We start from the raw sequence: 16045 nt of genomic DNA on the forward strand, positions 1-16045 counted from the left end.
AAATGACACAGAGGGAAGAAGGCCACGTGACAACGCAGGCAGAGCCTGGACTGCTGAAGCGCTAGGCCGAGGATCCGCGGCAGCACCAGAAGCTGCAGAGAGGCCTGAAATAGATGCTCCCTCAGAACATCTGCTTGTCACAGCAGCCTTAGGAAACTCATACAGACACTAGGCAGATTCTTTCCTTGCCTGGAACAGGAGAATGAGATTACTCGGATGCACAAATTTGGCTCAAGGGCTTTTACCCAGCCCTTCCCCATCCCCACTCCTGCCCAGGGGACAGCCCTGCCAGGCACCTGTCCAACTCTCTCCCCGCTGCCCCCAGCCCCTTCCCACTTTCCCTCTTGCTTCTCAGAGGACCTAACCAGATACTCCCGTATCTTAGATTTAATGGCTCTCAAGATTTCATCTTGTTTGCTTCACTTACTCCTTTTTCCTCCCTGGTTTTTTTTTTTTTTTTTTGCCTTAAACATTTTTCAAGCAAACCCTATACATCCTGTCATTTCACCTGGATATATTTCAGCACGTGTTAGTCGCTCAGTAGTGTCCAAGTCTTTGTGACCCCGTGGACTGTAGCCTGCCAGGCTCCTCTGTCCATGGAATTCTCCCAGCAAGAGTGCTGGAATGGGTAGCCATTCCTTTCTCCAGGGTATTTTCCTGACTCAGGGATCAAACTCAGGTCTCCTGCAGTGTAGGCAGATTCTTTACCATCTGAGCCATCAGGGAAGCCCATATCTCAGCAACATCCCTTGAAACAGGATGTGGGGTTTTCTAGAACAGCCCCAATTTCACTGGCACACCCAATACATTTGTTGGCAGTTAATTCCCTGGTCTCCAGGCCTTACCCACACTACTAGATTGTCTCAACAATGTCTTTTTGTGTGAAATAATGCCATTTCCAGCAACATGGATGGACCTAGAGATGATCACACTAAGGGAAGTTAGAAAGGGAAACAAACATTATATAATGTCGCTTTTATGTGGAATCTAAAATATGACACAAATCACCTTATCTACGAAACAGAAACAGACCCTCAGACATAGAGAACAGACTTGCAGTTGCGGGGGCGGGGTGGGGGAGGGGCAACTAGAGGCTTGGGGTTAGGAGACACAAGCTGGTGTATAGAGAATCGATAAATAACGAGTCCCCAGTATAGAACACAGGGAGCTATATCCAGCATCCTGAATCAACCACAGTGGGAAAGAATATGAAAAAAGACTCAGCTATATGTATAGCGGAATCCCTTTGCTGTACAGCAGAAATTAACACAACATTTTAAATCAATTATACTTCAACAAAATAAAATTTTTAAAAAGAGAGAGAGGGAAAAAAAGGATTTTCCTGGTGGTCTAGTGGTCAACATTTCATACTTCTGCTGCAGGGGGCACAGATTCAATCCCTGGTCAGGGAAGTTCTGTGTGCCACATGGTGGGACCAAAAAAAAGAAAAAATGTGAATGTCTTTTTATGGTTTGACTCAATTTCCAAATCAGATCCCAAGCAGTCTTTTGGCAAACCTATTTTTTTTTTTTTCATCAAAATCCACCCCACTTAGAAGTGGTGATTTGAAAAAAAAGAAAAAAGAAGTGGTGGTTTGGGCTTCCCTGGTGGTCCAGTGGTTAAGGATCTGCCTGCAAATGAAGAGACATGGGTTTGATCCCTGGTCCAGGAAGATCTCGTATGCCATGTGACACTAAGCGCATGTGACAACTGCTAAGCCTGAAGGCTGGAGAGCCCTTTCCCTGAAACGCAGAATAGCCCCCCTTGCCACTACTAGAGAAAGTCTGCCCGCAGCAAGGGAAGACCCAGTGCAGCCATAAATAAATCTACCTTAAAAAGCAAAACCATAGTTCTATCTCATGAAACTGCTTTAAAAACCAAAGTGGTGGCTTGACTTCTTTCAGCTTTCAATACTGGACTGGGTGGCCTATCCCTTCTCCAGTGGATCTTCCTGACCCAGGAATCAAACTGGGGTCTCATGCATTGCAGGCGGATTCTTTACAACTGAGCTATCAGGGAAGCCCCTCTTTCAGCTTCCTCAGCCCCCACATGGGGAAACCAATAATCTTCATTTCACTGGGCTTTGTGAGAATTAAAAATGGTCACTTCTTCATTCATTCATTCATTCAAAAAATATATATTGCAAGGTTGCCAAACATCTGGAAGGGTTACAGGTGTGTAAAAATATCAGGGAATAAAGGTAAGCTTCCTGGAGCTTAGAGTCTAGTGGAGGAGATGGATAATCCACACCTAAAATAAATATTCTGCACACTGTCATTTAGTGAGAAGTGCTGTGGAGGGGAAAAACAAAGAACAGGAGAGACTGTGGTTGGGCAGAGAAGAGGTCCTTTCAGAAAAGTCCTTTGGGGGCTGGTGGCCATCAGAACCAAAGATCTGAGGAAGTAAGTAAGGGGAAAGGAAGTTCCAGGCAGGCAGAGGGGCATGTGAAAAGTGAAGTGGGAGACTTGCCTGGTGCCGAGTTGTCCTTCTCAAAACTCTTGTTTTTTGTTTTTTGTTTTTTTTTCCTGCATTGGTTTGTCACTGTTTTTCGAGGGCTTTCTCTAGTTGCAGTGAGCAGGGGCTACTCTTTGTTGCGGAGTGAAGCCTTCTTATCGTGGTGACTTCTCTTGTTGTGGAGCACAGGCTCTAGGTAATTGGGCTTCAGTAGTTGGAGCATGTGGGCTCAGCATCTGTGGCTCATGGGCTCTAGAGCAGAGGCTGGATACTGTGACGCCTGGGCTTAGTTTGCTCTGGATCATGTAGAATCTTCCCAAACCCAGGATTGAACCTGTGTCCCCTTGAATTGGCAGTCAGATTCTTATCCTCTGTGCCATCAGGGAAGTCCTCAGATTTCTTTTCATTTTACAAAATTATTGCTGATCCCCAAAACTTTTGTTTTTGTGAATTCTATCTTATTGCCATTTACCAGTTAGGAATGAAAACCAAACTATTTATAAAAATGTACGACAATTTATTTCTCATAAATTCATTGTGTATCAGTGTAAAAAATAAAATATTTTTAATGAAATATAACTTTTCAAAACGACAACAACAGAATGGTGTTGAGAAGAGTAACATTGTTTTGTATCTTGCAGCTGCATTCTCATACCTGCTTGTGACTAGTTAGTTGTGATATGTCGCTTTGAATTGAAGTGTGAAGAAAATCCAGCCTCACACAGGGCATGCAGCTGGGAAGGCAGAAAGGAGTTTTTTCCTAAAAAGTATAGTTCTCAAAAAGGAATGGCCCTTTTTTTTTTTTTTTTAAAGAAAAAAATTAGAAAGGGCCTTTTTCAGTAATTGTGTATATTTTTATTTGTTGCTTGTGAAAAGCAAATTTCTTAAAGGAAAACTGCAAAGTGGAATGTGAAATCATCTCAATGAACTTTTCAAACTCTGTTAGATTAAAACCCACTGGTCTATCTTAGTACTTTGAATGGATCTTTTATTCATGCGTGATTTTATAACATCCTACATGGGTCATTTGGAAAATACTGATTCAGTGAGTTATGCACACCTTTCAAATGTTGAAATGTTCCATTAGTATTAAAAAAAAAATCGACAACCCTCATTTGTTACTATCACCATTAATCTCGTCAGAAAAGTCTCTAAATGTCGGGAAGCTGCTCAGCTCACAACGGTGGATATCTTTCCAATTTTTCTTAGAAAGCTTGAATTTTATTACTGGCAATAACATCCTGTCAAATGCACTGAGCCCTTGCTAACATTATCTCCCTTTCCAAAAAGTCTGGATAATGATAATTTCCATCATTTATTGAGTTCTTGCTCTAGGCTGAACATCTTATTAAGCAATTTACATATGTTTTCTTGTTATTGTATTCATTTCCACTACATTCCTGAAAGGTATCATCCCTCCTGTTTTACAGAGGAGGAAACTGAGGTCTAGAGAGGTAGGTACTTGCCCAAGGTCACACAGCTACTGGTACTCTTCTATACTATCAGAGCTCCAGAAAAGAATTTTCCAGGTAGGATAGGTCTAACTGAAATAGTCTAACCCCTTGGACCCAAGAATTAACTCCTGCTTGTCAGACCATGTAGCCATTGGTTTAGATAGGAAAATATGGAACCCCTTTCAAGACGTAGCTATCAAGGCTTAGCTCAAATGTTACCTCCTTGGAGAAAACTTATACCTTCCCTGGGATATAACAAAAAGTCCCTTATCACTAATTGATTGGTAGTTAAAAAGTGCTAGGCACCATATTCCATGAGCTAGATACATTAGTTTCTTCCTGGCAACATGCTTGCAAAGTAGATTGTATTATCCCTCTGTGTTAATTTCCTGTTGTTGCTGTAACAAGTGGCCACAAATTTACTGGTTTACAAATTATTTTGCAGTTCTATAGGTCAGAAGATTCACTGGGCTGAAGACAAATTGTAGGCAAGGCTGTCTTCTTTCTGGAGGCTTTAGGAGAAAATCTGTGTCTTTTCTAGCTTCTAGAACTGCATGCCTCCATCTTCAAAGCCAGCAACCTAACATCTTGAAATTTCTCTTACTCTCTCTGTCTTCCCTCCTCACTTAGTTGTTAACTTCTCTGATTGTCTGACTCTCTGGCTTCCTCCTTCTTTCTTTTTTTAAGGATCTTTGTGTTTACATGGGTCCCACCCATTTACTCCAGAATAATCTCTTTATCTCAAAGTCTTCAATTTAACCCCATCTGCAAAGTCCTTTTAGCAATGTAAAGTCACATCTGTACAGGTTCTGGAGATAGGGAAGTGGACATTTTGGGGATGGGATGACTCTGCTTACCACACCTCCTTTTACAAAAAATTCACAGAAAGTTTAAGAAAGTTTACCTGCTGAAATTCACGCAGCCCAGAGAGTGCGGGTGTTGGGATTTTACTTTAGGCTTTCTCTGGGGGGGGGGGGGGGGGGCGCTGTACTAGAACTTTATTCCAGAGTGCGGGCTCCCTAGCTGTGGGACGAAGGCCCATATGGGACCTTAGTTTCCCAACCAGGGATTAAACCTGTGTCCCTGCATTGGAAGGTGGCTTCTTAACCACTGGACCACCAGGGAAGTCCCCTTCAGGTCTTTCTTGACCGTGCTTTCCTCCCCTGGCTCTCATTGCAAGCATAGTAGTGAAGGTAGTGAAGTCGCTCAGTCCTGTCCGACTCTTTGCGACCCCATGGACTGTAGCCTGCCAGGCTCCTCAGTCCATGGAACTTTCCAGGCAAGAGTACTGGAGTGGGTTGCCATTTCCTTCTCCAGGGGATCTTCCCAACCCAGGGACTGAACCCAGGTCTCCTGCACTGCAAAGAGTTGGACACGACAGAGCCACTGAACTGAACTGAACTCCCGCACTGCAGGCAGACGCTTTACTGTCTGAGCCACCAGGGAAGGGCCTGCTAAGGACTGCAGGGCCTACAATGATGTGTTAGTCGCTCAGTCATGTCTGACTCTGCAATCCCATGGACTGTAGCCGGCCAGGCTCCTTTGTCCATGGAGTTCTCCAGGCAAGAATACTGGAGTGAGTTGCCATTTCCTACTCCAGGGGATCTTCCCAACCCAGGGGTCAAACCTGGGTCTCTTGCATTGCAGGCAGATGCTTTACCATCTGAGCCACCAGGGAAGCCCAGGGCCCCACAATGCTTGCTCATATTTCCCTTTTCACATGCATCTCCTTGTATTGAAATCAAGTGGTGCCACCATTAAAACAAACAAACAAAACATGCTGTTAAAAACCAGATGTAAACCACTATGTCATCAATGGGTTTTCATATCCCTCCCTGTCTTTATATATAGGTAGATTTTTTTCCTGTGGTTTTAATCACAGATTGGATACAGTATTATTGTTTCCCTAGCTTTTTAAAGTTTTTTTTTTTTTTTTTGCCAGTGTGTTCACACTCATTTAATTTGCTCCTCACATAAACCTTGTGAGTTAAGAAATTTAATTAACCTCATTCACGGGTGACGAACCCAAAGACTCTGCTGGAGGGGCCGAAGCAGGTGGTACCCTGCATGGTCAGGTGGGGCTCACTGTTCCTGGAACTAATGACCCGAAAACTGGTCTGTCTGCACACATGCATGTAGGTGTGTGATAGGTAACACTGGATGCTTACCATTTGCCAGGCCCCAATCCTAAACGCTTTACGGGTGCGTTTTTATTTTTTAAAAATATTCTCCGATGCCTAGTTAAAGGCGTGGCACAGTGCAGGCGCGCAGTGTGTTTGTGGAATGAATGAAAAGTGAACAAATATGAATGGGTGGATGCGACCTCCATAAACGCGGCTGCTCTGAGATCTTCAGTTCGGACTTCGGAGACCCCGGCCCAAGGGTTCGGCGGAGCCGGCCGACCTCAGGCCGCAGCTCCCGGCCCGGACTTCCCGAGTCCCGCCAAGCACCGCCCAGGTGGCCTCCAGGGTGGTGAGAAGCTCGGGCCGACCAGGCGCTCCGGCGTTATCACCTCAGTCCCCCGTGCTTTCCCTCGGGGCCCGGGAGCTCGGGTCTGCAGCGGGCGGGGCCGTATCCGCCTAGGGGCGCGGGCTCAGGGTCCACCCCTGGCCGGCTCCCGCCGCGCACGCCCACCTGTCGGCCGCGCATGCGCAGCGCACGCCCGGCGCGCCCGGCCTCCCCACGCCCCGCGGCGCGCTGCCAGTGCGCAGGCGCGGCGGCCGATGCGAGTGTGTATGTGCGGGCGAGAAGATGGCGGCGGCGGGGGAAGCAGCGTGAGGAGCCGGACGAGCGCCGAGGCTCATTGAAACGGGCCGCCATGGCCCTCCGCAGCCCGCAGGTAGCCGCCAGCCGGCGCCCTCGGCAGGAAGAGATCCCGGGCCCCGGGCCGGCGGGCGCCGGGGTGGACGGGCGGGCGGGCGCACCCCGGCCCTGAGCGAGCGTGTGGGAGTGGGGGAGGGCGCCGGGACACGCTGCCCGGGACTAGGCCCCGAGCCTCCCGCTGCCTCCGCGCCTCGGCCGCCCTCAGCCCAGCCCGGCCCGGCCCGCGCCCGAGCCCGCCGGGCCCCGCCTCGTGGGGGCGGCAGAGGGGGGGTGCCCGGGCCGGCCTGGAGAGGGTATGGGGCGGGGGGCGCGAAGGGGTTAACCTCAGGGCTGGACCGCGGGGCGAGCCGGCGGTAAGGATGGGGCCCTGGCCGTCCCGGGAGGCGGCCGAGGGGCTTCGGGAGGCCCGGGAGCGGCAGAGCCTTCCACGCCCTCCGGTTGCCTCTCTGCCCGCAGCGAACCAAGATTTGGGGGTGCACCGTTTTCCCCGTGGCAGTAAAGGTTGCTTTCGCAGTTTGATTGACCCCGTTGGGGGCGGGGTGGGGTGGGGTGGGGTGGGGTGGGGTGGGGTGAGTGAGATTGCTGGTTTTCCGGCTTTTAGATTCGAGTGACTGAGGAGTAGCTTAAGGTTACTGTTGCAAAAGGGACTCGGAATAACTCGCCAGGACCGTACTTTTATTAATACCTGCCTTTGAGTGACATCCTTTGCTTGAATCCGTCTCAGCCGGTCTGACACTATACTAACGCACACTGTCAGAGCGGTCTCTCAGGCTTAGGGGCCACTTAAGATAATCCCGCAGTGGGAAGAAAGAGGAACGGGCACGCTTTTAGGGAGATAGTTTAGAGTTGAACTGAGTCCTCCCCACTCTCCCAAATACAGTTGCTCTCTTTGAAAATCAGCATGTGGTCTTATTTGTCGGGCTTGCTGTGTAGACCACTGATTTGTTGACTTCCAATCCCTAGAAGTTGTGGCACTTTTTTGTATCAACTCTGTGTGCTGTAGTATTAACTTTGTATCAAATATAGGGAAATGGAACAAAGTAGCTATTGGAAAACTGGCGACCGGTAAATCATAACCCTCACTGTAAGCAGTTGGTTTTTGTTGCCCTTTTGGGAATGGAGTAGGTTTTAATAACTTGTAATTAACGCGTGTTGCGGAATTTAAGACGCGATAATTTTAAAAAATGAGATCTTACAGGAAGCTGCAATTTTGTTAAATTTTTGGCGCTTCAGTTTGCTCGACAACTTTCCGCCTTTAACTTTTTGTTCACTAGTACGTCTGCTTTTGAAAGTAACTCAGTAAAGTTATATGCACACAAAAAAAGGGCTTAGTGGTTGAATAAGTTTTACAAGTGTGTAATTCAAAGATTTCTTTCCTTAAGAGATTTAGTATTTGCCTTTTTCTCAACTTAAATTTTAAGATGATTAGCTACAAAATAGGTACAAGGTTCATTGTGAACGAATGGGTCATAGTCGTAGCGATTTTGAAATGAAAGAAGCATGTTTAGGCATAATTCACTTCATTATCGTAAGCACCAGTCGCAGGGCAAAATTGAACTGTTAATGAGCAGTGATAATATGTAAACGTGATTGTAATTTCGTTTGCTTTCCTTGTCCTAGTGTTTGTTTTATACAGCATAACTGCCTGCATGTTGTACATCTTTTGAAAATTAAGGTGGCAACAGTTAGCTGAACATAAATGTTAGCAACACTTTGGGTTTATTCTTTTAAAGTATGATTGAAATGCTTTTAAGTTCTAGCATAGAGAAGGTAGGAAAGGAAATGGTATGATTTCTCATACTTCAAATATTTTTCTTTTTAGAAGAGTAGTAATGAAAACAGGTAATGAAATCATGTATGTGACAGGATTTAATGGTTGGATCCTGCTTAAGTCAGGCCAAGCATTTTAATAATTTAGTTTTATTCCGTTACCTCCTGTCCTAAGGGTACTGCCTTGGTCATTGCCATTCATTAATTAAAAAAATATTGATCGATCGATCACCCTGTGCTAAAGCACGATGATGCATATTACGTGTTTACTGTGGGGGTTAACAACCACAGATTAGCAGTAGGGGCTCTATTTTATTTTGTTTTCTTCTTAGGTTTTTTTAAGGGTCCTATTTTAAAATTGGATTTTTAAGGTTACAGTTTAAAACATTTATAGATTATATCTTATTTCCATAGTATTGATTGAACCCTTTCCCCTGGATTGACGTGAAACTGAAAAACTTGGAAACATTTCTAATGTGGATAGCTTTCAACACATTTTAACAAACCCACATAATGAACTTTGACAATTGAGGTCAAAGTACATCTCTAATTAATATTGTTGTCAGGAGGGAACTGATGAAATGCTTGGGGATAATTAATTTGAACTGACCAGTGCTGTCTTAAACCAGAAGAAGCGTTTGTGATCATTGCAGTTGTTGTTAGTGAAATCTCTACAGTAACGCTTCTTACCCTATTTGAATATCATGTGGCTGCTCCTGTCCTGGTCCCCTGCAGCGGGCTCACCTCAGTCTTTTCCTTACCTAGGATAAAATAAAGTGGCCCCTCGTTTTACACTGTGGGATTTCTTGGATCCAACTTAGAGCATATGGTAGAGTGTTACTGAAGCATTGAATATCTTTATAACTGACAGCTGTGTTAGTAGTTCTCCAAAGAGAAGCATTTTTATTGGTGTTCCATAGTGAGCAGCTGAAGTAAATAAAATTATTTGAAGTGTAGGATATTTGGAGATACCAGTGTTCGTTTGTAGAGTGACAGCAAAACCTTGAAACAGGTCCTCACACCAGATACGCTGTTTCAAGTTTGAGCTGATGATCTCCTCCGTGGTTCCTGCAGACCAGCAACAGAGGTGAGAGCCCCATCTAGGGCCTCCCCTCACGCTCTGGAGCCCATCTTGTGGGGACCAAGTGATGAAGTGATGGCAAGTAATAAGTGGACCCGCCTCACTCTAAATTCCTCTCCAGAGCAAAAGTTAGGACGTTTATTTCAGATTTTTTTGAATGTAGAACTAACACGACTTGAATCGTGGGTCACATAGGAAAACTTAAGGAAGAAAAAAAATTCCGAAGCTTAATGATTATTTAATGTCAGGCCTAGTGGCACATTTACTTTCTGCTGTGCTCAGACTATAATATTCAAGTAATTGAGAAAAGTTGTATCATTTCAACCTGAAGTAGTTACATCAAGATTTGTTTGTTTGTGCTTTTACAAATTTCAGACATGCAAGCACTTGCTGTTAAGAGATCTGGCTTTTCAAGTGGCACATTGAAGGTGGTTGCTGAGGACACTTCTTCCTGACAATACACTAAGTATGAAAACCAGTGGGAAGCACTTGCTTTTGAATTTGTAATTACGCTGTCACAGTTCTCTTTATTACCACACAGGCAAGAATTGCTGTGGCACAAAACAGATAAATCTGTTTGCAGTGGCATTTCCTGGCCTTGGGCCATTGGATTACTGTCATTTGTCACTTTAGTGCTACTTCAGCAGTGTAGATGTTCAATTCCAAAGACTTGCATGTGCATGGACTGCAGTTTCCCTGTTTTTGACGTGATCTCCCAATAGGTCTTTCTGTGATCTTTTCTGTCAGTGCAGGCGGGGCGAAGAACTGAGTGTAGGCAAAATAAAGATAGCCCTTCGGGTAGGTTTATAGTACTATTTGTTTCAAGGATCAGACATTGTAGAATCTGTCATAAACCTCAAGGTGGAGTCTTCAGAGCGTAGACTTTTCATGAGTGGGCCACTTTCTGACTGTTTGAAAGCTCCTCAGTCGTGACCCCATTTTCAGCAGAGGACCAGAGAAACCAATAGCTCCATGTTGCCCCTGTCTGGAAAGACCCTGTGCTCGGGTTGCCCTCTCCCGGGAGTAGGCTTGGTGAGGTGGAAGTGTGGTTTGGGGTGGGGAGGACACAGCCAGTCTTCCTGGGCATGCCCTTTCTGGCTGCCTTGAGAGCTGAGATGACGAGGTGCCCGGACCATGTGCTAGCCCAGGGCTGCTCCTCTGCTCTCCCCTTTCAGGCCTCTCCCTCCTGGGCTTCGTCTGCAGCTTTTTCTGGTTGTCATTCTTCAGGTCAGTTCTCACTTTATTTTTCTGGTTATCAGCTCAAGGACCATCTCACCGTCTCATAAGCCTACACTCTCTGATTTAAGAGTCTCACATGTAGTGCCTTGAAAATAAAAATACCTCCTAGTAGAAAAACTGGTGCTCCACTCTTGTGCCTTTGGTATCCAAGTTTTACACCTAGCTGCCTGCCTTTCTCTCTCTCTCTTTTCTTATGGTGGTACAGTTTTGTTTCCCCACTTGTACTTGTTTTATGGAGAAATGCTGCTTTTTACCTGTGTGTATTACATGCACACAGTTGGCGTATCAGTGCTCTTTTCTAGCAAAGTAGTCTTTAAAATTTCAAAAGATTCAGCGTGATAGCTGCAAACTTATATTGTCATTGGAGCTACTGTGGAAAAAAAATTAAATGTAACTTGAATAATATTAGAGATCTCAAGCATGCTCTGCTGTAAGACACTGAATGTAGGGAAAAAAACCTTGCATTTAAGACTGAACAAAATAGAGGGCTTCATGTTACAGACCTGTTATTGTGGACGAGCTGGCTGGGGAGGGAAGGGAGGAGTCCCAGGAATAGCCCCCTCACCCCCACATTCTCACCCCTCTTCTGGAGCTGTAGTTCCATGAGAGCCATCGGATGCACTGGAAGTAGTGGGGATGGTTTTTTGGACCATTTTCTCAATTTACTTTCCTCACTGTTCAGAAAAATAGATGTTTATCATTATTGTGAGTAAAAGTAAAATGTATAATTTGTTTTAAAATATGTTGACTAAAGCTAGATCTCTGTATAAATTGCTGCAAGCCATGGACCTTGTGAACTACAACCAGAACCGCCCAAGAACATTGAATACATGGCTGTGTGTGGGGAATTTTGATTTGGCTTCTGGGCTAATGAGTTAGTCTGCATTGTTTAATTATTCTCATATAAAGATAGTATCCTTTTCTCTGGATATAAGTGATGCATTTTAAACTTTATTATACTCATTTAAATTTAGTTAGGGCCAGTCAGCTTGTGAATTTATTTGGTATTCTGGTAACCATCAAGAGCATTTCTAGTTTTCCTCTTATGTGTGTCTCCTATTTTAGACAGTTTATAACTCCAGAGGAGTGAAGCAATGCCTCTTGAGAGAATTTCATCATTAAAGTATGTACTCTCTATTTTTTTCTGAAAATATCAGTCTTTTTACTTTTAATAGCACTTGGGAGGATATAAAAGAGAATTTGAAAATGACGTTTAATTCTTGAGTTTTTGGAGATTCCTGCCTGATGTTGTAGAAAACTTATGTCTCTTAGTATTTAAGTGGTAATTCTCCTTGGATGGTTACCAAGATGTGTGTGTTTATTTGAGACCTGGAGAGTAGGCCTTTCGGGTAGATCTGCTGATTGGACAAGGAGGAGCATATTTATTATGAAATGAAACATTACAGCGATCAGCATGTGGAGCAGTTGTGTAGTTTATAAGCTGCATGGTTTGTGAAGTGCTGTGGCTGGCATGATCCTTAAGCAACCCTGTAATGTATTCCTATTATCACCATTTTACAGATGGGTAAAGTGAGACTCTGGAGGTTGTGATTGAAGTCATGTGGCCGTGAAAGGCACTATCGGGGACTTAAGAGCAGATTTTGGACTTCTAGCCTCTGCCGTTTAGACTTCTAGCCTCTGCTGTTTCACAGTGCAATTTCCTCATGATAGTTCTCAGAGAAGGTTTATGGAATGACCGAATGAATGAAATAAAGGTTTACATGTTTAAGTAATTATTTAGGGCTGGAAAAGGAAATGGCAACCCACTCTAGTATTCTTGCTTGGAAAACCCTGTGGACAGAAGAGCCTGGCAACCTACAGTCCACGGGGTCGCAAAGAGTTGGGTACAACTTAGCAACTAAACAGCAACACCCAGTCTGTTACTAATTATTAATTGCTAGATTCTGTGTAGAGTGCATTTTGGTAAAATTTGTTCATTGATTTTATTTTTAAATACAAAATAAAGACTTGAATTTCTTTTTTTTTTTTTTTTTAAGACTTGAATTTCTGAAACAGACATGTTTAAAGTAAAAAGTCACTCCCCGCCTCCCTGATCTTGGTCCCGTTGGTCTGTCTTGTGTGCCTTTCCTATTCAGACACTGATTTTGTTCCCTTGTCTCATAATGCAGTCTTCTAACCAGATGGTTGGGCTTCCCTTGTGGCTCAGCTGGTAAAGAATCCACCTGCACTGCGGGAGACCTGGGTTTGATCCCTAGGTTGAGAAGGAACAGCTGCCCACTCCAGGATTCTGGCCTGGAGAAGTCCATGGACTGGATATGGGTAGCCCATGGGGTCGCAAAAAGTCGGACCCTGAGCGACACTGAGTGACTTTCGCATGCACACGACCAGATAGTCAGTGAGCTGGACTTTTTGGAGCACCTCTTGCTTCTAAAATTATTGAAGCTGTGTATTCAGGTAGAATAGACTTTTTCTTATTTTTATTGGATTTTGCCAGGGTATGAGCAGATGTTCTGGAGGTTAAAGTGGTTCTCTGTGACCTACTATACTGAGAACTGTGGAAGTGCTGTAGAAATTTGTGACTATTAAAATGCCTGAACAATTTTTTTTTTTTAAGAAATGGTATTTTGAAGACATTCAACCTCTTAATTATAGCAGTCATGGTGTCCAGTTTCTATATTGTAAAAAAAAAGGTCTGATTCAGATTCAAATTCTTATCTGTTGGTCAACTCTGCATTAAAGAAGACCCCTGAGAGGACAAACCTTTGCTTAGTTTGAGAGGTTAGTAGGTTATCAACCTTGGTGACTAGTGGGAAATTGGGTAATGAACCTGGACTTTCTCCTGTCTTATCCAAAATCAGACTTTCCTCACTTACCCCTTTGTTTCTTTCTTTCTTTCTTTTTGGCCACGCTGCAATCTTTTTTCCCTGATCAGGGAGTAAACCTGTGCCCCATGCAGTGACCTGTGGAGTCCTAACCACTGGACCACCAGGAAATTCTCTAAAACATGAGCATCTTTAATTCATTAGTTATTTGGAGGCATAGTAGGAGATACATTTTGCTTAGTAACATTAAGAAAATAGTAGTAAATTAAAACATGAAGTAATTTTGTTAAAAAAACTTAAAAGTACATATTAATTTGATTAAAAAGCAAGTTAGACTGTGAAATATTTGAAAAAGATTGAGAAAGACTTTCATAAATATCTGTCAATAAGCTGATTCGTGTTTGGTCTCCCCCCTTTGTATTTATTGAAATACTGCAGTGGCAGGAAAAGAAGCAAATCATGAAGAACTGTCCCACTGCGCATGTCTGCTTCCTCTCCCCAGAAATCATATTCCACCACTTCCAATAAAATGCAAAGTCAGGTCTTCCAAGGGTAGTATTCTGTGTCTTTGGAATTAATTTGAAGTATACCGGGCACTTTTATTCAGAACTGCATATAAAGAACTTTATATTTTTTGTGATTGCTCAAAGAATTTTGGTGGCCAGGCGTTAGCAGGATAGAGTTGAAAAGAAATCTGTGCTTTGGGAGTTGACAGCGTAGGAGGAGAGGGAAACAGGCCAATTGGTGATCCCCTTTTTAGGGTGATAATTCCTGTAACAGAAGTGTGAACAATATAGTGAGAAACTTTCATTCATTCATTCAGCAAGTAGTCATTGAGTGGCTGCTGTGTACCAGGCACTGAGGATGGAGTGATAAGCAGAGATGGGCATTGTCCCTCTTACTAGAGAGCTTACTGTCAGAGAGAGACACACACACTACTCAGATGGTCGCAGGAATGCAGAGGGCCATTCCACACTGAAGACGCGTCTGAAGGAAGGGCAGGGGAGGCAGGGGACCGGCTCCCAGAAGCAGGGCCTTGGCTGATACCCAACCTGAGATGGCTCTGCGACTGCAGGGCCTGCGGAGCCCCTGAGAACTCAGAACTGGGTGCCAAGGCGGCGGGGAGGCTGCCAGTCTTACCCTGGGGAGAGCGTGGGAAGAGGGTGACGCACTCATGCTGCCTGCCCTGCAGAACCATCCTGCAGGCTCATGGCGGCCACGAGCTTGAGCTTGGGGAGGGTGCAGTGGAGGTGGGGGGAGTGGCAGCGCCATGTGGATTGAAAAGGGGAGCCTCAGGGGAAGCTGACTCTCCTAGAAAGGCGACATTTGAGCAGAGAAGCTCAGGGATGGGGTTTTGGGGGGAGCGCATGCAGAAGACCAGAGTCTGTTTGGGCACCTGTGCTCGGTGGGTGACTACCTGGTGTGTAGGGTGGGATGCTGGGACGGTGTTGGGGGATTGGAGGATGAAGGACTTTGGTAGTCCAGCCTTGGTGATGGTGTCTGTCTGAAAGCACAGGCTCTGTGAGGGTTGCTGACGGAGGTGGTTGTTCTAGGCCTGGTTGGGGTCCTCCCCAGGGTGGCAAAGGTGTCTTCTGCTGGCTCTCCTCTAGATCTCAGAATGTTCGCTCTGCTCATCTCAGCACCTTAAACCCTAAAGCTTTGAGGAGGGAAAATGTAGGACATTTGTTTGGGGATATCTGAGGCAGATTAGTGCAAGGCAAATAGCCCTTGAGTGTCCTCAGTGATAATTGGATAGAGTCGTTAGGGAAGTCATATGGGGACATCAGGTAGTTCAGTTCAGTCACTCAGTTGTGTCTGACTCTTTGCGACCCCAAGGACTGCAGCACCCCAGGCTTTCCTGTCCATCACCAACTCCCAGAGCTTGCTCAAACTCATGTTCATCGAGTCAATGATGCCATCCAGCCATCTCATCCTCTGTCATCCCCTTCTCCTCCTGCCTTCAGTCTTTCCCAGCATCAGAGTCGTTTCCAGTGAGTCCGTTCTTTGCATCAGGTGGCCAAAGTATTGGGGTTTCAGCTTCAGCATCAGCCCTTCCAATGAATTTTTAGGACTGATTTCCTTTAGAATGGACTGGTTGGATCTCCTTGCAGTCCAAGGGACTCTCAAAAGTCTCCTCTGACACCACAGTTCAAAAGCATCAATTCTTCAGCCCTCAGCTTTCTTTATAGTCCAACTCTCACATCTATACATGACCACTGGAAAAAACAAAGCTTTGACTAGACAGACCTTTGTTGACTAATGTCTCTGCTTTTCAATATGCTATCTAGGTTGGTCATAGCTTTTCTTCCAAGGAACAGGCGTCTTTTAATTTCATGGCTGCAATCACCATCTGCAGTGATTTTGGAACCCAAGAAAATAATGTCTCTCACTGTTTCCATTGTTTCTCCATCTGTTTGCCATGGAGTGATGGGACTGGATGC

At 44.9% G+C, this 16045-nt stretch overlaps 1 protein-coding gene across 1 annotated transcript in view; it reads left to right on the forward strand.

The window, feature by feature from the left end:
- USP10 (ubiquitin specific peptidase 10) overlaps nucleotides 6591-16045 on the forward strand; it is a 63683-nt gene continuing 54228 nt past the window's right edge. Inside the window, exon 1 of the mRNA XM_018061800.1 lies at nucleotides 6591-6747. Within this exon, the coding sequence (XP_017917289.1) occupies nucleotides 6727-6747 (21 nt within the window). The 5' untranslated portion in view covers nucleotides 6591-6726. The remainder of the gene's footprint in view (nucleotides 6748-16045) is intronic.

Source organism: Capra hircus, chromosome 18 (assembly GCF_001704415.2).
Source record: "Capra hircus breed San Clemente chromosome 18, ASM170441v1, whole genome shotgun sequence".
NCBI classification, from domain to species: domain Eukaryota; kingdom Metazoa; phylum Chordata; class Mammalia; order Artiodactyla; family Bovidae; genus Capra; species Capra hircus.